The sequence below is a fragment of the Aristolochia californica genome, unplaced genomic scaffold, assembly GCF_029961685.1.
Source record: "Aristolochia californica isolate CCGP_79_NKW_82.1479 unplaced genomic scaffold, dmAriCali1.0.hap1 SCAF_8, whole genome shotgun sequence".
Taxonomy (NCBI): Eukaryota; Viridiplantae; Streptophyta; class Magnoliopsida; order Piperales; family Aristolochiaceae; genus Aristolochia; species Aristolochia californica.
Genome location: NW_027182279.1, coordinates 2,520,709 through 2,544,447, shown reverse-complemented (window position 1 = coordinate 2,544,447; position 23,739 = coordinate 2,520,709). Strand labels below are relative to the sequence as shown.

The 23,739-nt window shown below is 39.7% G+C and overlaps 3 protein-coding genes across 4 annotated transcripts; 2 read left to right on the top strand and 1 right to left on the bottom strand.

The window, feature by feature from the left end:
- The first annotated feature begins 5,250 nt into the window (after positions 1-5,250).
- Positions 5,251-11,359, top strand: LOC137938614 (probable protein phosphatase 2C 60). Of its 2 annotated transcripts, XM_068783577.1 has the most exons (6): positions 5,251-5,629; positions 5,834-6,018; positions 6,338-6,891; positions 7,404-7,771; positions 9,595-9,831; positions 10,744-11,359. In XM_068783577.1, the coding sequence occupies exons 3-6, from the start codon at positions 6,573-6,575 to the stop codon at positions 11,011-11,013; spliced, it is 1,194 nt and encodes a 397-aa protein (XP_068639678.1). In that variant the 5' UTR covers positions 5,251-5,629; positions 5,834-6,018; positions 6,338-6,572; the 3' UTR covers positions 11,014-11,359. The 2 variants fall into 2 exon arrangements, with proteins under 2 accessions (XP_068639678.1, XP_068639675.1); XM_068783574.1 differs by lacking the exon at positions 5,834-6,018.
- Positions 11,360-12,269: 910 nt separating this feature from the next.
- Positions 12,270-16,287, top strand: LOC137938924 (protein ALTERED PHOSPHATE STARVATION RESPONSE 1-like). The gene is made up of 4 exons (XM_068784039.1): positions 12,270-13,247; positions 14,477-14,697; positions 14,772-14,995; positions 15,082-16,287. The coding sequence occupies exons 1-4, from the start codon at positions 12,383-12,385 to the stop codon at positions 15,911-15,913; spliced, it is 2,142 nt and encodes a 713-aa protein (XP_068640140.1). The 5' UTR covers positions 12,270-12,382; the 3' UTR covers positions 15,914-16,287.
- Positions 16,288-16,667: 380 nt separating this feature from the next.
- LOC137939292 (protein CHAPERONE-LIKE PROTEIN OF POR1, chloroplastic-like) lies at positions 16,668-23,246 on the bottom strand. The gene is made up of 3 exons (XM_068784561.1): positions 22,859-23,246; positions 18,730-19,075; positions 16,668-17,221 (listed from the first exon to the last, which is right to left on the bottom strand). The coding sequence occupies exons 1-3, from the start codon at positions 23,225-23,227 to the stop codon at positions 17,046-17,048; spliced, it is 891 nt and encodes a 296-aa protein (XP_068640662.1). The 5' UTR covers positions 23,228-23,246; the 3' UTR covers positions 16,668-17,045.
- Between the last annotated feature and the right edge of the window lie 493 nt (positions 23,247-23,739).

Sequence of the window (23,739 nt, the reverse complement as noted above, 5' to 3'; positions counted from 1 at the left end):
ACTGGAAGTGAATAGATTAATGAACAAAAACGGATTGATTCGTTCAACTCAGATGAGACATGGTAAGATGGGTATGATCGTTGTTTTGATCGAGTCCAACCTCTCAAACCAAAGCAAACTCTGGGGTTTGAAAGCTTCAAACACTAACAACTATTTGCAACTTCAATTAGGAATTAAGAAATGAAATCTAATTGATAGAGATGGGATAAGAACGTTCCAAGAAGACCAAGTCCAGTTAGAAAGCCTATTATCAAGTCACGGGTTTTATTAATTATATAAGACTCTGCACTAATACCAGGCTTACATCTAATAGAGTTTTGTTGGGTAAATTGTTGCTGCAAAATCTGGAAATGGAGGATACTGCATCATTGAACCATAATTAAGCTCAACAGTTCATGCACGGCTGAGAAGATGAATTAAAACCTATAACAGAACTGCAAGGTATGAAGATATCTAACCTTGCATGTCGAGAGCATTCCCAAAATTTCACTACTGGGTTCATTGTTCGAGTAGCTACGATCACAGAGAAGAAGACATCGGTTGATTCAGTCACAGTAACAACGACAAATCTTCCGTTAATAAGAGATCAGAAACAGAGAGAGAGTGAGAGAGAAGCAGGTTATACGTGTGTTTGCACCGGATGGGGTTGAGAAACTCCGGCGGGGCTGTAACTAGACGACGAGGCTTTGGGCAAACCAGCTGCAGCCGTTGAGAATCGAAACCGAGCTTTCTCATGTCCGAACTGGCGTCGACGAGGTGGCTCTGCATTGCGTAGCGGTGCATGTCTTCGATCCCCACATGAAACTTGATAGAAAAAGCGAAACTGGAAAGAAAATTGGAGTAAAAGAACCAGAGAGCGGAGAGGTGATAATAAGAGAGAACCGATGTCCGAAGAAGAGAAGACGGATCTGGGGAATGGTGTTAACGGTGAAGAGTGAAGGAATTGGAAGAAAGTAGCAGGTGGTTGGGTGGGAGAAGAAGACGGATCAGGTTTTACTAATCTGCTTTTGACTTTGCTAAAAAATTTCCACGCTCTTACTGCTTTGAGAGTTGAAAGTTGAAACCTGGTCGGGCCAGTGTGAATGAACGGAGAAGACTCCAGCCGGGTTCATGTTCCACATGGAAATCTCACTCAAACATGCTTTGCTTTGTCTTAACCCATATTGATGTTACAAAGCATTTTCTTTTTTCTTTTTCTCTTCACTTTCTGTGTTCCAAACACAGCCTTAAAGCAGCAAATGGAATTCCTACTCAATTAACCTGCAAAATGCTTTGTTTTCATTTGAGCAATCACACAGAAGACAATATTTCTTTGCCATCCCCAACTTGCTCTGCAACTGACCTTGGGATATCCATTCACTGATCTCCATTGCAAGACAAAAGGGAATCCAAGATGCTTCTCCATTTTTTATAATCAAAATCTGAGCCATCATCAGGGAGTTGAAATCCATTTACAAAGAAGGTGGGTGTCCCAATCACATTTCTTGAGCAAGCATTTCATGAGTGCTCGGGTCATGAATGGGGGAATCCATGGAATCTCTCGATAGATGGCTCGTTGGTTTGTTATAGAATCTCTCCTGGTTATCGATGCTCACGGAGGTTAGTATCAAGTGAATTTCTAAAATGGAACAAGAGTGTTAAGCATTAAACAAATGTGAAATTCCTGCAACTGGTCAGAAAAGAATATAAGTTTAGATTAAGACAGAAGAGAAAAAAAGGGAAGAAGCTGAAGAAAAGTATTTGACAGTCTTATCAGCAAAGATCGTTATCTGCATACTGTAGAAATATGGAACTCACCTGATGCTTGAAGAACAAGTCGAGCAGATGATAAGTTGTTGATGATCTTCGAAGGAATGACATGAACGTATCTTGAAATAAACCAGAATTAAATCTGTTAAACAGAAAATAAAACAATTGTCTAATGATAAAAGAGAGAAAAAGACAGAGCAACCGAAGCTGAACCGATTCCTAATCTAACACATAGCATTCAAAAGAAGCAATCCTGATGTGAACGTATGTAAGGCAATGGGATGAACGATGACTGCAACCCCATGAGAACCGGCGTAGTGTTTGATATCCTTCTTCAACGGCGGCCACGAGTCTCTGCTGTAGGGGCAGAGAGGATCATAGAACGCCTAGATAAGAATCGAATAGGGGAAATCTCGTTCCTTCCCTCAACGATACACGAACCCATCATAAGTGGGTGGAATTGGCACCTGCGCTTCGATCAATAAAGACCCACAAACGATCGTCAGAAGAATCAATTCCGTGAAACTCCACTTCCACATTCTTTTCCTTCCCCACCCTCACAGAAACAGATGAAGACAAGTAGCAGCTCAGCTGAAGTGGGTGCTGAGTATCTCCAGAGACCAGCGCCGGCATAGTTTGAGAAAGTTTAATTATACGTGCATTATTTAAAATTATGCACAGTTCTAAATGGTTCATTTTTCGTTTTTACTTTCGATGGCTTAGAAAATCGTTTTTTCTTTGATTATTTCCCCTCTGATCATTGCATTTGTATCGCGATAGAAAAGAATGAAAAAATTAGTTATGGTGTTTGTGTTAACACTAGAAATAAATTATTTTTTGTCGATAACAAAACAATAAGATTAGAGTAAAAAGGTAAGTGATCAAGAACCACTTTTGTGGTTTTTGTTTTCTTTTTACTATAATTTCTCATTGGAACAATCGTGGATTTGTTCTTATATCATTTTTCTTAAAGACAGGAGGAATCAAGAAGATTCAAGTGAAAAGTTTTTTTATACCAATTTTTTTCTACACTTTCGACACACTCTAAACTCAAAATTGACATGACTTAGTGATCGATGAAAGAAGTACATGATCCTTATTACCCATCACCGGAAATTATATCTTTTTTGTTCAAACTCTAAAAAAAGTTTATCGATTTATCGAATCTTTGATTGCACACCCATTATTGGGGCCTTTGACCTCTACCCACTATAATATCTTCTCAAATAAATTCACCATTAGAGTTTAATCCCATGCTATCAACCTTGTTTACCTTGCATGATTTTGAGCTAAATTTAGATACAAAATCCTAAACAATTTAAACCAAGTGATAAGAGGTAAGCATAATCCTTTCAGTTATCGGATAAGATCTCATTGAATTTATCCTATGTTGTATGTACACCAGTTCGGTTCATGGTATCAGAAGTTCATGACCTTGATGCGATAGGGGTGTATTTTTTATCTAATGAGCACCTTCAATGCTCCTCTAACACTAAAACGGGTTAATTATTTCTTCTTATGTTTCAGTAATCCATTAGGTTTTTTCTGCAATATCCAGAAGCAGAGGGGAAAGAAAACAGCCTACGTGAAAAAGGGTTTGATGAAGACACCTTGAATTCCAAGTTAGTGGTCAATATAATATAGAAACGTCATTCTTCTCTTGGGCAGAAAGTGATTTCTAGCAGTAGGGGATCACTAAAAATCCTTATTAGGAAATCCTTTTCCGGCCAGCCTTTGACCAGAGTGCAAGGAAAGTCATTTCAGATTTTTCAATTTTTTCCTTTTTTTTTGTTTGTTTTTTTCCTTTGGAGCAGCTGGGGTGATGTGGGAAGATCAGCAGAAGAAAATCATCTGGTTGGGTTAGATGAAAAGTTAAAGAAAATGGTGAAAAGGGTGGTCTTCGTTCTTCACATGTGGCACAATTTCAGCTTCAAAAGATGAGGGTAGGTGGCGGTGGCGATGGTGGTGGTGGTGGTGCTGCCGCCATGACCATCTTCTTTTTTTTTTTTTTCATGAATGAAGCTGGGTCCACGAAGTCTCTCTTCGTCTACCGAGATTTACAAGTGTATCCCTATCCATTCCATTCAATCAAGGAGGGACACGAGGGAAATATCCCATTTCTGTATTGAAAAAGGAGGAAAAGCTGCAGGGGGAGAGTGAGAGTGGGACCTGGCAGCACTATTCAGCTCCTGGGGAACATTGCAATCTCTGTTTTGGTATCTTGCAGACAAATCTACAGGTGAAAAGTGTTTTAATTTTCTCTGTGTTTTCACATGAGGAAAACAAGGGGAGAAGGTTCAACACCAGGTGCTTGTCTATATGCCTGAACTAGTATTCAGAACTGATTAATCAGGAGTGGCAGAGCAGTTCAGAGGGAGATGTGCTTGCTGCTCAACTTCCACACTTCTGACCATTCTGGATCTTTTGAAATGGATTTTGAAGTGAGATCAAAATTACAGAGCATACACAAGTGTTGTTTATGTGACAAATGGAAGGAACATTGCTTCCGTTTAAATTATAGAAGCAGGAGATTGTCAATGGAAGAGTCACGGGATCTCTTCTAGACCAGATCCCTTGTTCTTAAATCCATCTTTTCTTTCAAAGTGCTTATCTTATCTACATGTAAGGGATAATGGGTCGTCCCTGACTTACTAGATCAAAGGTGCATAACATGCTTTCTCTACTTGACAGCCAACAGCTTTTTTCTTTTTCTGGGATTGAATACGAGGGTGGATTAGTTCTACAAGTGGAGAATTTCAGGAGGAATTTCTTTCTTCCGTCTCTATAAATAGATGAATTGGAGGCAAAAAACAAATTTCTCTTCTCTTCCTTTTCGGAATCTTCAAATCCAATTAAGAACAAAACATAATCGAATGTATTTTGATCTAATGACTTCCTTCATTTGATTTCTCCTGTGTTTCTTCTTTTTCTTTTGGGTTTTCATGGAAAGGACAGACACCAAACTTTCTTCTCGAGATTAGACTACGTGAAAGCAAGGTATTGGACTAAGAAATTTAATTCCTGACATAATTAGAGAAAACTGATCCCTTGCCCGTCTTTATTAACTCTAATCCAGCCACATTGTCACATCAATCAAGCTTTAAATAAAGCCTTCATATCTAATTAATTCGAGCTCAAACCCTTAAATGAAAAATTTATGTGACTGTAGTTAATAAGAGCCTTGCACTAATCCAATATTGAAGAGAGCTCAAAAAAGGCTGGAAACAGGTTTCGTGGGAAAGTGGGCTGGGGCAGGTAAGTGGACGGTTGAGATGTGAAGGGAGGTGGGGCATGGATGGTTGGATCACAGTTGGCTGTTGAAGTCGGCGGAGGGTTCAAAAATGTCCACGGCCAGAAGAGGCCAACTCAAGGGAACCGTTGGTCGTGGGTTGAAATTGAAACTTGTCCAAGGGGTTAAATCAGTCTGTCAAACTCTCTCTCTCTCTCTCTCATCTCCGCTTTGGCGTTCTCTAAATTTCTCTCTCTTCGCTTTGTGTGTGGAGCCCAGAGCTGCCCCGCTGCTTTGCTGGCCTTAAGCGCTCGCCTGTTGGTTGTTTTATGGGTTTTGTCTGCTGGGAGAGACGATAGTTTTCAGTTCCCCCATAGCCAAATCCACTCATTGAAAAAGAAAGAAAGAAAGAAAGAAAGAAAGAAACCCTTCTTATTTCTTTTTCTAGTTCTCTTTCTCTTACTTGGGTCATGAATTTTTCTCTCTAGAAAAAAAAAAAAAAGGGCTGAAGGGCTGAAAACTCAACCCTCTTCGGTGATTTGATGGATCTTTAGATCTACGGCTTCGTCTGAATCACATGAAGTCGTGGTTCCGCAGATCATTGCGTGAGCGAGCAGATACGTAATCCAAGAGAGAGACGCGCTGAGAAAGGTGAGTTTTTTGTGTTTGTTGGTCAGCTGTTTACTGCAATTGCTAAAAAGTTCACCACGGGTGGTTTCTTTTCTGGCTTTCTTTTCGTGGGTTTTCGTCAGAGTGAAGAGAAAATGGAGGAGAGTGGCATTTTTCGGATTTGGATAAATTGTAGCAGTGGGAAAGTGGGTTTTTTTTCTGATAATTTTCTTTATCTTGATTTAGGGATTTTGGAGTTGTCTGAGTACTCAGTGCAAGAGATATTGGGGTTCTTGTGTTCGCATTGGCTGATCCGAAAATTTTCTTGTTGTGGGATACAGGAAGCGAGTTTTCCTACTGCTCTGTTTATATTTCTGCTGCATCTGTGCTTAAGTTCTTCAATTGGTTGGTTTTGTCGGTGATTTTTTAAGGTACTCAATGGAATTTTGGTCCATTGATTGTTCATCCTGATGTTAGAGTAGGTTCACTGTAGTGTTTTGGGCCTTTTACAAAATATCTATTGCATAACTTCCTCCATATCTTGACAGTTTCTGATTTCTTGGCTTCTCAATGAGTACAAAACGAAAACAAGAAGGATTTGAGTTTGAGTATTTGGACTCGATCACGATCCCACTAATTCGGAACTGCAAAATTCGTTTTCTTTTCCCACTTGCTGTCATTTTTTGTGTTATCTCGTGTCATACCGTTCACTGACATTATTTTCTTCTTCTTGTTCATGGTTGTCTTCAGAGTTGGAGAAGGGGGAGAGACTTATTGGCGCTCTTTTGTTTTTTTGAACTGGAAGATTAACCTTGCACCCAGTTCAACTCATCTGTTGCACTTGGCACTCTGTTTCTTGTAATATTGTGTATTCTTCTTGCTTATTCAGACTACAAGAAGATATTCAAGCCTTTTGAATATACTGTGTCCTATTGCATCCATCTGGATGTGGAAAAATTGGTGGCTGCTTTGGGTGAGATGAGGGATGTTAGCGGGGTTAATGAACCTTCTGAGGGCCTGTTGGCGCCCATCGTCAGATCGGTATGTTCACACTGGCTCAGATGCTGTTGGCCGGCAAGATGGGCTTCTCTGGTACAAGGACACTGGACAGCATATGAATGGGGAGTTCTCAATGGCAGTAGTTCAGGCAAATAGTTTGCTCGAGGACCAAAGCCAGATGGAATCGGGTCCACTGAGCTTGCTTGAATCGGGTCCCTATGGTACATTTGTTGGTATATATGATGGGCATGGTGGCCCTGAGACCTCGAGATACATCAACGATCATCTTTTTCATCACCTCAAGAGTGAGAATCTTAAAATGTTATTTTTATGCTTGGGAATTATGTTATCCATTATCTGAATTCTGTTGGTTTTGGAGCAAGAGTTATTATGGTTTAGTGAAATTTTTTTGGTGATGTAACTAATTGTAAATATTTGAGTCTGTCTCATCTTTTTTTTTCCCAAAATCTTTTTGTTTGAATTTATTGTAGGCTTGGATTCCATCATTTATTATCAGTTGTGCTTCCGTATATCAGCAAGTTATATGAGCAACCTTTGAAGTTGTCACTCCACATGGTTTTGAATATATGGAGAATGTATCAGTGGTCTGATAGTTTTGATTCAATTAATCTGTCCTTAGTATCCACCCTTAAGACTGTGGAATACTGGACCATATTTCTGTTTGGTTGCTGTTATAGGATCATGCATATCAATTTGGACCAAAGTAGAAAAGTATATGCAAATTAAAATGAATGCAGTTTGACATGGGATTGCTAGTGATGAGGTTACCTTCTGTTTGGTCCTTGTTCTTCTTCAGGGTTTGCTGCTGAACAACAGGGAATGTCAGCAGATGTGATAAGGAAAGCATTTCAAGCAACTGAAGAAGGGTTTTTTTCCCTTGTTACCAAACAATGGCCCACGAAACCTCAGATTGCAGCAGTAGGCTCCTGCTGTTTGGTTGGTGTCATATGCGGTGGGACCCTGTACATTGCAAATGTGGGAGATTCTCGTGCAGTTTTGGGCAGACTAGTTAAGGCAACTGGTGAGGTTCTCTCTGTTCAGTTGTCAGCGGAGCACAACGCAGGGATTGAATCTGTGAGACAGGAGCTATTCTCATTGCATCCAGATGACTCCCGTATTGTAGTTTTAAAGCATAATGTCTGGCGTGTCAAGGGCCTCATACAGGTAAGACTTCCTTTTGTTGGGAAACAAGTGGGTCTGCTATCTATTTCTTTGGAATTTTGTTTTGCCTATCTGACCTGGTGTGAATTTTGATGGATTTTCATTGGGTTTTGTTTCTTCTTTTGTTTATGCTTTGAGTTATTCCTTCTGGGGTGCTCAGAGTTTTATCTTCTTATTGGCTCAAGCAATTAATATTCAGATTATGTGTTGGTTGTGTTTGATCTCATTTAGGTGTAACTTTTATTGGTGTGGCTCTTAATACCTTGAGATTTTACCTTGCTATACATATATTGCTGTGAGCAGATACTGTGTATTATGCTCTTGGTAGGAGCTTTAGAACTGTATTCTTTTGCTGTCATTGGAAATCTGTATATGCTTGAGGAAAGGTGAGTTGATGACAGTTCAGAAGTGCAATTCTAATTGGGAGATTTTCTGCTGCTATAGAAGAAGTGGCATGATTCTGATGAGAGAAACTTTGATACATCAGTGAAAGGTTAAAGGAAAGATGCACATCCCCTATTTTAGAAATTCACAACATCTCATGGGAATAGGATTTCAAACAACAAGATGGCGACCACCTCTCCATAGGCCACTATACTGATTCACTCATTTTCTATTACATACGTTTGCCTATTTAAAATGTGTATAGTGCTATTAGCTGAGACGCATCAGATTTGGCCACTTGATTTTATTTTGTTTTGGATGTATCAGCTGGTGTATACTATTTTTTCAGTCTGTATCAGTTCTCACAGTCACATGTGTCCCCAGTTTTCATCACTAGTTTTGCTACCAGGTATGTGGCAGACCATGTTAGTGATACATATACTTGCATTCTTTCTGGATGCAACACAACTTTTAAAGTTGTGGTTCAATAAAATTAACATTTGAAATAGCAGAAGCCTCAGAAATTTCACTGGCATTTGTGATTATTTATAAAGCCAGTGAAAATGTTGTTACCAATCCAAGAGTGTTGTTTTATCTTGTTCTTTTTCTCATTTACCTTCTTTCTCCACGTTCCTCTCATTCCCTCTTTTACTGTAGACAAAGAAGGATATGCTTGTGGTTGGGTGGTACAAAATTCTCCTAAAATGGGAAACCTGGTGTGGCACGAAGCTTGTCACCTTTTGGGTACTGATTAATGCAAAGAAAGAGATGCACCTTGAAGTTATAAAGAAGATGGAGGATAATGAAGCTCTATAAAAGTTCCTCTAAAGGAGATAGTAAACCTTTTGAATGGAGATGTGGAAGATAAAATACAGGTGCCTGGGGTTAAAAATAGAGAATATGGAAAGAGAAGTGGAGGGGAAAGAGGAGGGGGTGGGGAGGATTGCCTTAGAGGTGACAAAGAATTGCAATGGAGAAGTTGAGGAACCAAATGTATGGAAACCAGAAAAAAATGTGCTCAATTCATTCTTTTTTCATGTACACCCATGGTCATGTTTGACCATTTCCTTGACTTCTTTTTACTTCTAACCCATCGAAGTTGTGCACCTGGCTTCTCAACCTTTGTAAAAAGGTAAAAACGGGATGAATCTGATTAAAATAAAAGAACTAAGGTTCTTTAGATTCCATAAAAGAAACACCATTTGAATCTTATGGTACTTGAAGTAGTTGGTCGTGACAAACTGAATGGTCCTTGACTGTGATGGCCAGTTTATTTAGGACTCAGGAAATGAGACGTTTGTTCTGTGCCCTGTTTACCTGTATTATTTCATATTTTTTAAAATTTTAAAGTCCCTTCAGTTTTTTACTTTCACTGAATAGAAGAAGTTCTGGGTTTCAAGTGGATTTTTGCAGTAGTCTTTAATTGGTTCTTATGCTTTCAGGTTTCTAGATCTATTGGTGATGTATACTTAAAAAAGGCTGAATTCAACCGAGAGCCATTGTATGCCAAATTTCGGCTTCGTGAGCCTTTTCGAAGGCCAATACTGAGTGCCGAGCCTTCTATTTCTGTGCATCCACTTCAGCCGCATGATCAGTTTCTTATTTTTGCTTCTGACGGGCTTTGGGAGCATCTTAGCAATCAGGAAGCGGTTAATATTGTGCAAAACAATCCGCGGAATGTAAGTTATCTATAGCCGATCTTTCTGCTTGTGGGTGAAAGAAATTTAACTATTTTTTTTTCTGGGAAGCAGGTTTATATATAATAGATTTCTAAAGTACAGTCAGCCTACTTGAAAGGTTCTTGATTCTGTCCTTTGCCTGTGGTTTGTTGTAAGATTTAAATAATAAATCCTTATTGTTAGGTGACTACAAATTGATCTGGAAGTATTAGTGATACAGTTTTTATGGACAAGATGGATGGATCTACCAGTTACAAGCCTAACTGGCTGATATACTAGCTTTATGTGTTAGAGATATCGGTCTGGATTCCTCTTGTTGAGTAGTCGAAGTCCTGTATGGAGTCAAGGTGCTCAACCTGTTTAAGAAAACAATGATGAACCCCTATAAGATATGGTTTTATGTGTAAGCAATTTTCACTCCATTTCATTTGATATCTCTGATCGTCTCTTAATAAGTGATTCTACCCTAAATCTCCTTGTGGGTGTGGAGGGATGATCAATCTTCCCCAAGGGGCATGTCTAAGCCTAGGATTGGGGGCACCAGGTTGTTGGATTCAGCACTGCTTGTTTAGTTGGGATAAGTGATGGATAAATGAGGCCTCAAGATGCGTCTCGCATTAGATGGAAGGTTGATTCATTTTGAGAGAGCAGTCTGAGCCCTATATCCATTGCAGGTTTCAATCTGTATCAGAGATCAATAATTCTATGGCCTATCCATTCCAGCTTTATCAAATTCTATTACCAAATTAACATACCTAATAAGGGAGCTTGGATAAAAGCACTTCCAGATATGTGAAGAGTTAGTTCTGGGCACGTATCTTCAAGATTATGGGCTTGTCATCTGTAGTGTACATGGTCAAGATATTATTTTGGTTAAAATGAAATTACTTTATATGGTTGATGTTGATGCAGGGAACTGCTCGAAGGCTTGTGAAGACTGCGCTACAGGAAGCGGCGAAGAAGAGAGAGATGAGGTACTCGGACTTGAAGAAAATTGATCGAGGAGTCCGTCGCCATTTCCATGATGACATCACAGTAATTGTTGTTTTTCTGGATTCTAATCTTGTAAGTCGGGCAAGCACAGTCAAGGGCCCGACACTATCCCTAAGAGGGGGTGGGGTTAACCTTCGGGCAAACTCTCTCGCCCCTTGCACCACACCTATGGAACTTAATGCTTCCTAAAGTCCGTAGCAAAAGCTCCTAAAACTCTCCACCGTTGTTGTATGTTGCTGTCACCACCGCCATTGTCGCTGCCTCTCCCCGTGAATGACGAAGAAGATCGAGCTTGTTATGAGGCAGAGAAGAAGGAAGAAAGAAAGAAACTGTGGAGCCAGCCAACCTTCAAATTCTTTAAGTGTACACTGTAACATTAGGTTTTCAGCAGAGAATCCCCATCTCTCTCCCTATGTGCTTATAAACTAGGGACAGGTACTTTTGAGCTTTACTTTTTAATATGAACAGCATCAACATCAGCAGCTAAGAGATAGAGCTTCAAGGTGAATAGTTGAACAAATTATTTTCTAGGGTACACTCTTTCTTAGTTCTCTCTACTCTTTTTTTAAAATTCATTACCCCTTTTAATTCTTTTTTTCTCTTTCCTTTGTGGGTTTGTAAATTGTGTGAAGTGTCTTTCTCTTGGCAATCTCAGTTTCCTCTTTCCTTCTCCACTTTTCTCCCCTTTCTTCCCCTCTATTCAATTGCACCATGACCCCAAGGCTTTTTAGAGGTCTTACTTGAGGTCATCTGTGGGATCACTGCTGTGGATTGGAGAGGGCCCATATAGTCACTTTGGCAGGGCAGAATGCACGCTGTCCTACGAATGCCTGAGGCGTCCAAAAAGGTGTTTTTACTTTCTTAGCCTCTATATCGAGGCGCAAGTTTCCACGTTGGACGTTGCGTACAGGTGGTCAAATGGTCCACGTAACGATAATTGTGAGTGGAATGACGTAATTGCCCTTGGTATCTATTAATTTGCCGATACAGTCCTTAACTGGAATGGTTGTCGAGCCATGTGCCGCGCGAAGAGAGACACGAAAAGCCGCGAGTGCCTAAAATTCGTAGGCCTTTTTTCGCTGTTGTTTACACGTGCAGGCGACGAACGTGCTTTATTCCGTACACGTGTTTGGATCTGATTCCGGATAAGAGTAATAGATTCGGTCGGATTGAAATTGAATCAGAGTTGACTCTCGAGTTCAATGACTCACGATAACATTATCCGATGATTCCGCGAGTCACCGAACAGCATTTGGCCTTCTGTCAGTGGGACCCACTTTAATCACTTGCACGGTTGCAAGGACGACAACATATTCGTCATTGTTTTGAAAGATTAAGGGTAGCCATGGGAAGTAAAAAAGCAAATTGGCGCGGGAAACTATAATAAAACACCTAAACCTGTTATTATTAAATTAATCATGGAAACGACATCACCGAAGCCAAGAACATCCCCTTCCCTCCCCCTAATCCCCGCTCTCTCTCTCTCTCCTCTGCAGCAAAGAGAACCAGTCGAAGCGGAGATTTAGTGTCTCGAGAGAGACAAGGCTTGCGTAGGAAAATGGGCAACTGTATGGCTTCGCGGCTTAGCGGGGACGACGACGAGGACGGCGTCGTTTCACTCTGTCGTGACCGGAAACGTCTCCTCAAGTCCGCCGTCAACCGCCGGTACGCTCTCGCCGACGCGCATTGCCGTTACGTCCACTCCCTTCAATCCGTGGCCGCTGCCTTACATCTTTTCGTTGCTCGCCACTCCGCGCCGGCTGCGCCGTACCTCATTACTTTGCCGTCGGACCCGGAGCCGCCTCCACTTCCGTCTTCCACACCCTGTCAGACCACGACGACAACGGTGACCCACGATCTCCCGTTACCTGCCGTTGGTCCCCCGTCTTCCTCTTCGTCTTCTTCTTCTTCGGACTCGGAGGAATGCGAGCCGCCCCCGCCCAAGTGTGGGTATTTTTACTCGGAAGTGCCCTTTCAGCAACCGGAGAACGATATAGAGTGGGATTTTTTTAGCTTTAATCCATTCCATGGGGTGAGAACGGAGGCAGTGATGATGGGAGGGTTAACTAGGACGTGGGACGATGATTTGAAGGTAGTGAGGGAAGAGGAAGGGATTCCGGAACTGGAAGAGGAAGAAGAGGGAGGACATGTGGAGGTGAACAAAGAGTTGCAGGAGGAGAAGGAAGTTGTTGTGGGAAATGCTGTCGAAGTTGTGAAGACAACTTGTAAGGATGGTAATGTTAGCGGGAAAGAGCAGAAAGGTTTGACGGTAATCGGTACTCCATCGAGGGAAAGAGAGCTTCTGGAGGCGTTGAGAGATGTTGAGGACCATTTCATAAGGGCTTATGATTCCGGAAAAGAGGTCTCCATGTTGTTAGAAGCAAACAGAGTTCATCTGCAGTCTGGTTTCGAGGAAATTAAAGGCTGGTGTTTGTTGGGTTTCTTGTTCTTTTTCGTCCTTGTCTGTTTTAAATCGGTTAAAGGGTGTTGCGATCTGTTTGCAATAACTCAAAGTCAAAAGTGTTTCTCACTCTGCATTTGTTTGTTTGGGATGAAGATGGACCTGTCGTGTTTGCCTGTAACCTGTATAGGAAAATTAGACGTCAAACTTTTTATTTTACAGAACTTTTTTTTTTTTACTTTCTTTCTTACTAATTCTTGTCCATTTTCACAAATTCCTAAACTTCTCGCCATGATTTGATAGAACTCAAAGAAATTTCCTTTCTTTAATCTTCTCCAGTACTTATGAATTTTTAAGCTTTTGGAAGGTGCTGTCGTCCATTATTTATCTATTTGGGATATAAATTACACAGTAGATCCGTAACTGTTTTTTGCATTTTCTGTCTTGTTTGATATGCATTTATTGTTTCGGCTGTCGCCCGAAATTGTTGTTTTAGACTTGTATCTTTGTGGCGCACATTTAAGAGCTTTACTCGGCGTCACAGGGGGCGGCAATTATTGATTTCTCCTACCGTTTCTCTCTGACGGGATGGTTCATAAGTTCGAACTTTGCCTCAAAACTTTTCCTATTTTACTGCCGTGTTCCTTCTGTTCCTGTTGCTTTGTCCTTGCTATGTTGCAATGCTGTAATGACTTCTGCATGCAGTGCTTACTTTCTCTTGTCTTACTCATACCCTCTGTTCGTTACTGCAATCTGAATATATTACAGTCCACCTTCATCAGAATGTAGTGGCAATCTGTCATATTTCTATCAGTTGTTTATGAATTTCTTCTTACTTCTTACCAAGGGTTTCGGCACGGATCTTCCGCGTTGATTGTCTACTTTTTTCTTTTTCTGTTTTTGTTTTTAATTGTGCAAGTTAGGGCCCTGTTTTCAAGAATTATTGCTAATGAATTCAAGACATAGTTTTCATTGTGATCTTGGATGTGCCTAAGCTCTCTGATACTCTGAAACTGAAGGGTTTGGAGTAATAGGTTATGGTATCTGTTGTTATTCTTCTGTTGCTACTGGTCTTCACACATGAAAGAAGCTCTGATTTGCTGTTCTATTGTCTTCATCACATTGAGTTATCATATTTAAAATGGTGTTTATGAACCTATAAGAACAGCAGTGACTTGTTAATGGGACCATTCTCAAAAAAACAATTTGTATTGTAAACTCTCTGTGATGAATCTATCCTCTTTAATGCAGAGAATTCATCAAAACTGATCCAAGCTATCACATGGCATAGGGCGTCTTCTCAATCTTCATCACATAAAAGCTCTCTCAATCCTACCTTCAAAAGCAATGGTAACTGGACAGAATATAAGAATGACCTTTTTGATGACCAAGGTGGAATGGAATCAGGCAGCCATTCATTCACACTGGGGAGGTTGTATGCTTGGGAGAAGAAGCTTTATAATGAAGTGAAAGTAAGTTTTGGTCTGTTGCCCTCATTTCCTACTCTGACATCTCCAGTTTTTATCGATGTATTTATATTGTTTAGGCTGGAGAACGTACCAGGCGAGTTTATGAACGGAAATGCTCACAGCTGAGAAACCAAGATGTCAGGGGGGATGATTCACGAACTGTAGACAAAACACGAAATGCAGTCAAAGATTTATATACAAGAATATGGATTGCTCTCCGAACGGCCGAATCAATATCTAATAGAATTCAACAACTTAGAGATGAAGAGCTACAACCTCAGCTCCTTGAGCTGATCAAAGGGTAAAAATAATCAAAACAAACTCTATGAATGACAATTCTATTATTTGTAGATGTTATTACACTTGCAATTCTATTTTCTTCTGCAGCCTAATGAAAACCTGGATGGTGATGCTCGAGTCACATGAAACTCAGAAACATATTATGGTTGAGGTTAAATCTTTTACATCCTCAACATATGGAAGGTTCTGTGGCGACCCACACCGGCTTGCAACACTTCAACTAGAGACTGAAATTCAGAACTGGCGTGCATGCTTTACAGCCTATATCGGAGCTCAGAGGGCATATGTCGAGGCTCTTAGTGGCTGGTTGTCAAAGTTTTTGGTCCCGGAGGTTGAATTTTATTCAAGGGATCAGTCTTCACTGCATCCATATCGAGTTGGACCTCCTTTAATCGTCATTTGTCATGACTGGTTAAATGCACTTGAAAAGCTACCAGATACTTCGGTTGCTTATGCCATGAAAAGTTTCACCAGAGATGTTAGAGCTTTGTGGGTTCAGCAAGGAGAGGAGCAACAACAAAAGAGAAAAGCTGACAATCTTGCCAAAGAGCTTGACAGGAGGGTGCTTGCCTTCCAGAGAACTGAGAAAAGGATTCTAGAGTCCAAAATTTCAGAAAACACTGAACCAGATGTAAGGCAGCGGGTTGAGTACCTGGCAGGGAGGAAGGATCAGCTAGACATGTTTCGAAATAGGCTGGACTTGGAGAAGGCAAAGCATCATGACTGCATGCAAGAGACTCAACGAATAATATTGAATGGATTTCAGACAGGCTTCACTTCCATTTTTGAGTCATTGTCCGAGTTCTCAAAGGCCTCTCTGAATATGTATAATGAACTTGTACTGTATGGAGAGAAAACAAATGCAGATGAGAAACCATCCTGCATTGAAGGGTCTCAAAAACTAGTTGATAGAGGATGAAGCTGGCTTCTGAGAAAATCAAGAGGGTTGGCCTCTCTGTAACTTTATCTGCTCCTCCGCCATGATCCTAAGAGAAGCTGTGTACATTAGAAGATGACTGAAGTAGCTATCCTTACACCTAATTGGGGCTTGGGGCTTGAAGTAGGTCTATGGCTAGTTGTAGCAAGTTATTGTTTATTTATTCTGTTTGCTGTTATGTGTGCCCCCAATTTTGTAGACCTCGTTAAGCATCAATCTTCTCTAATCTTCAGTTTAAAGAGTTGAAAAGCTTGAAGGGCTGAACCTGGTGGACTGTTCCTGTAAGTATTCGTTTGCTTGTTCATTGCAATTTGCAACCAGCAGCTTGGTTAAATGGTCTTATGTAAGACCTGGATTTCAAAAAAAGAAATTTCTACACTGTTGATAATCTTTTAAATTCCTGTCTTCCATTCTTGGTAATCCAAGCTTGCAAAGATTGACACTAACAGGTTTCTTTTAATGGACAAAGCCAAGGAATGCAACCCTCTTTAATTGAGCAACTGTGGCCATTAAAAATCTTCGTGGTTTGCTTTGTGGTTATTAATTCATGTTTTACAGATTAAAGTTAACTGCAGGGAAGTAATAGTGTTCCCGTATTAGATCCAACCTCTCTGCAATTCGAAGCAAACCTGATGTTACATGATATGAATCTTTTGTTACACAGGTTGTCCCTGTTGTAGAATTTTGGGATGGAAAATGATATTAGCCATGATTTTCATTGATGAGGAGATAAGTATTTATAAAAAAAACAATACACACTTGAATCATTACGGAGGTTGAGACCAAAAACGTTTGAGTTGAGGAAGATTTACAGGTTTAAAAAGAAAAAAGAAAGGTCGAAAAAAGGTGAACTTGAATTCACCCTCTGGATCCATGTTTCTGCTGTCCTTGTTCGAAGTGTTTCAGTCACCTACAGTTTCAGAATCAGCTTACAGTTTTCTCTCTCAGTAGGCAAGTGGATCATTTGATTGGAATTACAACCTTACATTAACAATTCAATGCCATCTTCACAGAACATAATGTGCTTTTTGTACATTACTGCATGTCCCATGAGGAAGAACCACACCAAATGTTGACTGATAATTATAACTTCAGAGAGAGTTCTACTCTGAACCTATCTTAAATAGAGAGAGACCAAGAACTCCGAGATGAGAACGAATTCGCTTACTACAACAGCAGGTGAGTGTATGCCTAAGAATGGAACTACGTCTACCTGCAACCAGTTCTCCACTGCAGAACCCACAATAGCACCAACCACAAGACCCCCTGCAGTTATCACAATTCCTTTCCCTGTAAAAAATATGGCCAAGCCGTTGTGAGCGCTTACTCAACTTTAGCTCTTCTGTCTCTCACTCTTTCTCCAAGAAGGAAATAGTAATAACTATTAAGCCTATTAACTCAATGCAGGGACACATCATGTAAAGTGCGAATGGGGCAGTTACACAGTCCATAGTCATGATAAAAAAACCAAACGGTGTCTTTGAGTATGTAAACCTGTAATGATTTTCATCCTTGATTGAGATAGAAGGCATCAGCTGTTCCAAAACTAAAATGATGTAAAGCATCATGGCCATAGGTAACTATAAAGTCTGGATACTTGTAATGCTTAGGACCAATCTTCTACTAGTCCCTAGCAGGAAAAAAAACAGAAGAAAAAGCTCCCAGCATGCAGTTTTTTTGGGGGTTATTTCTCAAGATAGTACATACAGCTTAGTGATCAATTTCAGATTATAATCAGGTAAAATAAACAGAAATCCTGCCTTCTAAAAAAGGCTCTGTCAAGATACTGGTACAGAGGTATTTTTGTGACTTCACAGTCTCATATGGATCTCATTAAGTTACAGAAAGCTAGACTTCATTTTAGGACTTCATCTGTCAATTTCCATTGAATTTAGACTTGTATTTATGAAGTTATAAGTATGCTTATAAGGAAGGGCAGAAGGTCCTTTCCATGTAATCTTCACTTAAGTGAGATAGTTAAAAGAGATTGCTCGATTTCTGAGCCCTCATTCAATAGCCTCTAGTGCTGCTTCTTCCTTTCTTTTGTGTCCTTGCTTTCCCCTTTTCTTCTCCTTTAATCCTCTCTATATTGCAATTTTACAGGCTCTGCAGGACAGTACAAGTGCAATGGCACTTCCAATCAATCCTCACCAGCTATCAAATACTAAACAATGGAATTTCAGTGTACAGAAGGTTCATTGAACTAATGAATCAAATTTGTGGCTGATGAGAAAGTAGAGGCATCTGCAAAGAGCTACTACCACTAATTGGTCATACTTATGCCAGGAAAAATTGCAGTTGCAGCATCTATAGCTATTTCATTCATTGGAATGCCATTTTCAGTCTTCATCTTTCATCAGTCCCAGCTTCATTCATTTAAGACTTCGCTTTTGACTTCTTTTTTTCTTTTTTCATTAAATTTTCTACATATCTAGTCAGAGGTATTACTTAAGCTTTACCATAAAAAGCAGAAAATTTATTCATTTTTGGAAGTAGCTTTGGCTTCTTTTTGCTTTTAACCCTAGTCCTCTTAAGAGTCTGTTAAATTTTGGACTGTGTTAGTTCTCAACCTTCACCATGCCAGTCTTGCCTGCAGCTCAACAAACTACCCTTCCCCTAACAAAAATAAAAGAGAAACAAGGAAAAAGGAACACACAACAGTACAATTAGAAAAAACAGAAAAGCACAGAAAAGGAGAATAAGAATGGAAATAATAGGCCAGCAACCAGAGGTGTCCCTTAAAGAAGTAACAGACAACAATGCTTACAGATATGCAAGAAAAATCAAGAGAATATTACCTAAGCTTATGTTCTTCTTACTCAAGAAGTACAATGACGCTCCAAAGCTAGTGGCTAAAATTAGTCCAGGAACATCAGCCCCAGAATATGGACCTGATGATGCCCCATTGACATAGGTGAGAGCCATCATAGCCCCATAAACCCCTGCTTGTATTCCCAAGCTTCCAGTAGATGGCGTTTCAATTGAAACAGGCACATTCTTCACTGTTGTCTGTAGCCACTGTGGCAATGAACTTGAGCCACTTCTGGCCTTCACATCTGCATAACGGACGCTGCTACTTGCTACTTTGCCTGACCTTCTCTGTGTTAACCTTTGCATAAGTAACATATCATATGCAGCCTCCACCTGGAACACAGGGAAGCCATATAATTTGAGGATCCAAAATAGTTACGTGCATACAAGTCTCAAATTTCAAAATTTAATAAATACAAGGAATGAGCAAACAGGTGACAATACAGAAAGTTTTGTTTGTGAAACATCTCAAAACATAGTTTTTTTATGTTTGTACATGCTATCACTCTAACAGAATAAGAAAAATGTTGTTTCCAACAGGTTTCTCATTTCAGGGAGTCAGACCTATATGAATCAAATTTGGAATTTTACGTTCTGTTATTCTATGGAATAATTACAATGTAGACAACCGGCCACAATCTAAAAGAAATAACAAAGAATAAAGCAATTCAGTGAATCAGCAGCACAATTTTTTTATGAATAGTTCGTATATTGAGTACATAGATAAATAAAATCAGGAAGAGAGGATTTTTTATGTCCAAGCTAAAACACCAGCTTCATTAAATAAGCTCAAAAACAGGAAACTTATATGAATATAAGGTATTAAAGACACCAAAACCAAGTTTATGCATGTTCTTTATACGTCCATGATAAATCTTTATATATATATATATGTGCTTTTGTAACTGACTTTGTTGAAATGCCACAAGGACTATTGGACTAATCATCCTTTGCTTGTTGGAAGTCCAAAGTGCATATATCCTTGTTTGTCTTAGCATTGCCATAACTATAGAAGCAAATAAGATTAACATTTTATTGACTTTCAGGAAAATTCAACTGTAAGTAGAAAAGGTTGAGAATTATTTCCATGCTATTCCTAGTGTGAGATTATTTCCCTTTCTATTTTCTGGTAAAAAAAATTTTGTTGCAGTTATAAAATCATGCCTAAGAGACGGCTTAAATTTTTAAGGGGGTAAAAAGAAAACTAACAAATGCTAATGTGAATTGTTCAAACAATGATTCTCAATTTCCAGCATGTCTCCAATAAACCCATCATGCGCATACATCCATAAAAAGTCAACATGAACTTCATCAACTATTGCCTGAATTATTTTGATTTAACCCGAGCTCTTTCACCATTCATCATTTTCATAAATATGAATAAGGAAAAGATCCTATTAAAATTGAACACAATCTTTTTCATCATTGAATGTAATGTAGTGGGAATACAAAAGTTAAGCTAAAAATAAAATCATATCAGTTAGGAGGATAAATGCATTCAAGAAATTCACATTTGCATCAACGTGCTATAAAGTTCAGCAGTTCCAGTAAAATAAGAAACAACTCCAAATTTTACACTAGTGCGTATCATTTTCTAGAAATAAAATCAAGAAATCAAACCAAAGTAACAGTTCCACTTGAAATTATCGATTTATAACCAATGAGTTCAATATGAATAATGATAAATTAGTACATAAGCTCAAAATCGTAAAATTCATCGCTATAACTCAACTTCATTTGGGACTTGAACCCAAATTAATCCACTTCAGTGGCTTCACACTCTAGACGTCTCTGTGCCTCTGGATGACATGCCTGAAACTACCTTGCCGCTTCGTAGTAAGATGCTAAAACTATTTCTTAATGTGGGTTTTGTACTGAGTTATCTGTTTTGAATGCGGCGTACAATGTCGAATAAAAGCCTAAAAAATAAAGAAACAGCAGTAGCATAATTGCCAACCGAGCTTCACCAGATACTAAAAAAAGAATACCATTATACTGCTTGAATAAGAAGAAAAAACCGTAACAATGTGCACGCAATGAGGCCAAAAATCTATACATTCCAATCAAAACTTTGTTTTTCTGAATGCAGAGTAACAATCCATTACATGTTTAAAAATTCATGCACTTTAGGCTTCAGCCAAAACCAACTTGTAGTATATCCGTAGTCAATTACACTGTCAGAATGATCAACAGAACTCCCCAACTTACGGTCTGTGCATCACTTGAATCACAAAATTCAACATTTCTAGCACAAATTCAAGAACAAACAGATTTGAATGACCTTTCAAAAAAACCCCAGCTCTACAGAAGATGTTAAATTTGGGTTAAATTTGGGTCAAAGATCCTATCCCAAAATGACTAGCCACTTAGGAAACCTCTTCTGCCAACTAATAAATGCAAGATCTTTGTACTCACTAATGTATGTGGGACTATCCTTAACACTCCCCCTCACATGTAGGCACATGGATAATTTGGGTAGAGGCCCTCACATGTACGCACGTGGATAATTTGGGTGGATGCCCACATATGAGAACCTTGCTCTGATACCATATTAAATTTGGGTCGAAGGCCCTATCCCAAAATGACTAGCCACTTAGGAAACGTCTTCTGCCAACTAAAAAATGCAAAATCTTTGTACTCACTAATGGATGTAGAACTATCCTTAACACTCCCCCTCACGTGTAGGCACATGGATAATTTGGGTGGATGCCCACATATAAGAACCTTACTCTGATACCATGTTAAATTTGGGTCGAAAGTGTTGGGTATACGACCAAAGTCCCACATTGACTAGAAGTGGGGAAGATCATGGATATACAAGTGTGGACATTATCTCTATTGGTATGAGGCCTTTTGAGGTAAAGCCCAAGAGCAAATCCATGAGGGCTTAGGCCCAAAGTGGACAATATCATACCAATGTGGAGATAGGTTGTGTTCATAGTCCTTTCAAATGGTATCAGATTTATGCCCCGGAGTTAGCCATAGTGGATGAATCCTCTGAATGTCGAACGAAAGTGGTAGGCCTCAAATTAGATCGCGAAGGAATTCGTGGATGTGCTCTATTGGATAGGTGATGTGCTCCAGATTCTTCATGGACATGTCCAGGTCCCAACACGGTGAAGAGGAGTTGATCTAGATAGAGCATGCACTCGAGATAAGTGGTACGCCGTGTAAGGCGTATGCTTCCAACGCATTGGAGTGGAAAATCCGGGTTGGTAGAGAGTGGACGAATGGGTGATTGTTTGAGGGGAGGGTCGGTGGTCCTTTGTTCGAGGGAAGGATTGTTGGGTATACGACCAAAGTCCCACATTGACTAAAAGTGGGGAAGATCATAAATATATAAGTATGGATACTATCTCTATTGGTATGAGGCCTTTTGAGGTAAAACCCAAGAGCAAATCCATGAGGGCTTAAGCCCAAAGTGGACAATATCATACCAATGTGGAGATAGTTTGTGCCCATAGTCCTTTCAGAAAGCCCTCTCTCAAAATGACTAGCCACTTAGGAAACCTCTTCGGCCAACTAATAAATGCAAGATCTTTGTACTCACTAATGTATATGGGACTATTCTTAACACTCCCTCTCTCGTGTTGGCAGGTGGATAATTTGGGTAGATGCCCACATATGAGAACCTTGCTCTAATACCATGTTGAATTTGGGTCGAAGGCTCTATCCCAAAATGACTAGTGAATCAGAAACCTTTCTGCCAACTAATATTTTTTTTGAAAAGGTTTTTTTTTTTTTCTTGTATTTTTTTTAACTAATAAATACAAGATATTTGTATGTTAATCCTTAACACTCCCCCTCACATATAGACAGGTGGATAATCTGGGTGGATGCCCACATAAGAGAACCTTGCTCTGATACCATGTTAAATTTCGGTAGAAAACCCTATCCTAAAATGACTACCCACGTAGGCAACGTTTTTTTTCCTAACTAATAAATTCAAGATATTTATATCCACTAATCCATATGGGCATATTTAACACTCACCCTCACGTGTAGGCCCGCTCTCTGATACAATATTAAATTTGGAAACACTCACACCAATATCTCGCACAGACTCCGCAGACGCAAAAAATTCAAACAGGAAAAAAAGAGCCCACGAGCATTTACCTGCGCAATAGTATCGTGGTCATCTTTACAAGAAGCAAGAATCGAGTTTTTTGCGCGAAGAATTTCATCGAAAGAAGCGCCCTCAGCGACACCCAGAACTTTGAGCGCGTTCTCCACGGACATCTCGAACGGGGCCGAGTCATCAGCTCTAGACCCAGCGAAAGTCGTCAAGGATGAAAAGTAACCCGCCCTGCGCCGAGGCGGCAGAAGAAACCCCCAGAAGCGGTGGGCAGTAGGCGCCGGAACTGCCATGACGGCAGCGCGGCGGGGCGAGGTGGGCCCGGACCTGGCGTCCGCAAAGCAGCATGGTTTTCTGTACAGAAGCGCTCGGTCGGGCCCGAGAGAAAGAGTGGCCGACATTTCCTTCATTTCTGCGATTCTCGCGGCTTCGTCAGCAAAGCAGAGACGTGCAAATATATGCCACTTATTAGGAAGAAGAGAAAGTGAAGGAAAGAGAGAAAATCAGGTGGGTCCCATATTAAAACAGGCCCATTAACGGCCCAGTAAAAGAACTAAAGTCACGTCCTCTTATCATATTATTCTTTACTAAATTTTTAAATGCAATTTGTCTATAATATAAAAGAAAAACTATTAAAAAATAAGGAAAAATCAGCATAGAAAATTACAATATTAAAATTGAAATGATAATTATTAAGAGTATGATGATCCATACTAAGTGTACGAATAATATTAAATAATTTATTAAATAATAAATTATTATTTAGATGATATTCTTAAAGAGTATAGGTAAGGCATATCAATCGCTTACTATTGATCGATACATATAAGATTTTAGCTTATTTGTATACAATTTATCGGTTGACGTTATTCACCCATATATATTAGATTCGGAGGAATAAAAACCCTTGTTTTGTTGTCAT

Bases quoted from the DNA above. Each gene is read 5' to 3' on its own strand.
- LOC137938924 (XM_068784039.1), top strand. From the start codon at position 12,383: ATGGGCAACTGTATGGCTTCGCGGCTTAGCGGGGACGACGACGAGGAC. The intron at 13,248-14,476 runs GCTGGTGTTTGT...TCTTTAATGCAG, and splicing joins TGGTTTCGAGGAAATTAAAG to AGAATTCATCAAAACTGATC. The intron at 14,698-14,771 runs GTAAGTTTTGGT...TATATTGTTTAG, and splicing joins AGCTTTATAATGAAGTGAAA to GCTGGAGAACGTACCAGGCG.
- LOC137938614 (XM_068783574.1), top strand. From the start codon at position 6,573: ATGTTAGCGGGGTTAATGAACCTTCTGAGGGCCTGTTGGCGCCCATCG. The intron at 6,892-7,403 runs GTGAGAATCTTA...GTTCTTCTTCAG, and splicing joins TCTTTTTCATCACCTCAAGA to GGTTTGCTGCTGAACAACAG. The intron at 7,772-9,594 runs GTAAGACTTCCT...TTATGCTTTCAG, and splicing joins GTGTCAAGGGCCTCATACAG to GTTTCTAGATCTATTGGTGA.
- LOC137939292 (XM_068784561.1), bottom strand. From the start codon at position 23,227: ATGAAGGAAATGTCGGCCACTCTTTCTCTCGGGCCCGACCGAGCGCTT. The intron at 19,076-22,858 runs GTAAATGCTCGT...CCTGTGTTCCAG, and splicing joins ACCACGATACTATTGCGCAG to GTGGAGGCTGCATATGATAT. The intron at 17,222-18,729 runs GTAATATTCTCT...TATTTTTTACAG, and splicing joins TAAGAAGAACATAAGCTTAG to GGAAAGGAATTGTGATAACT.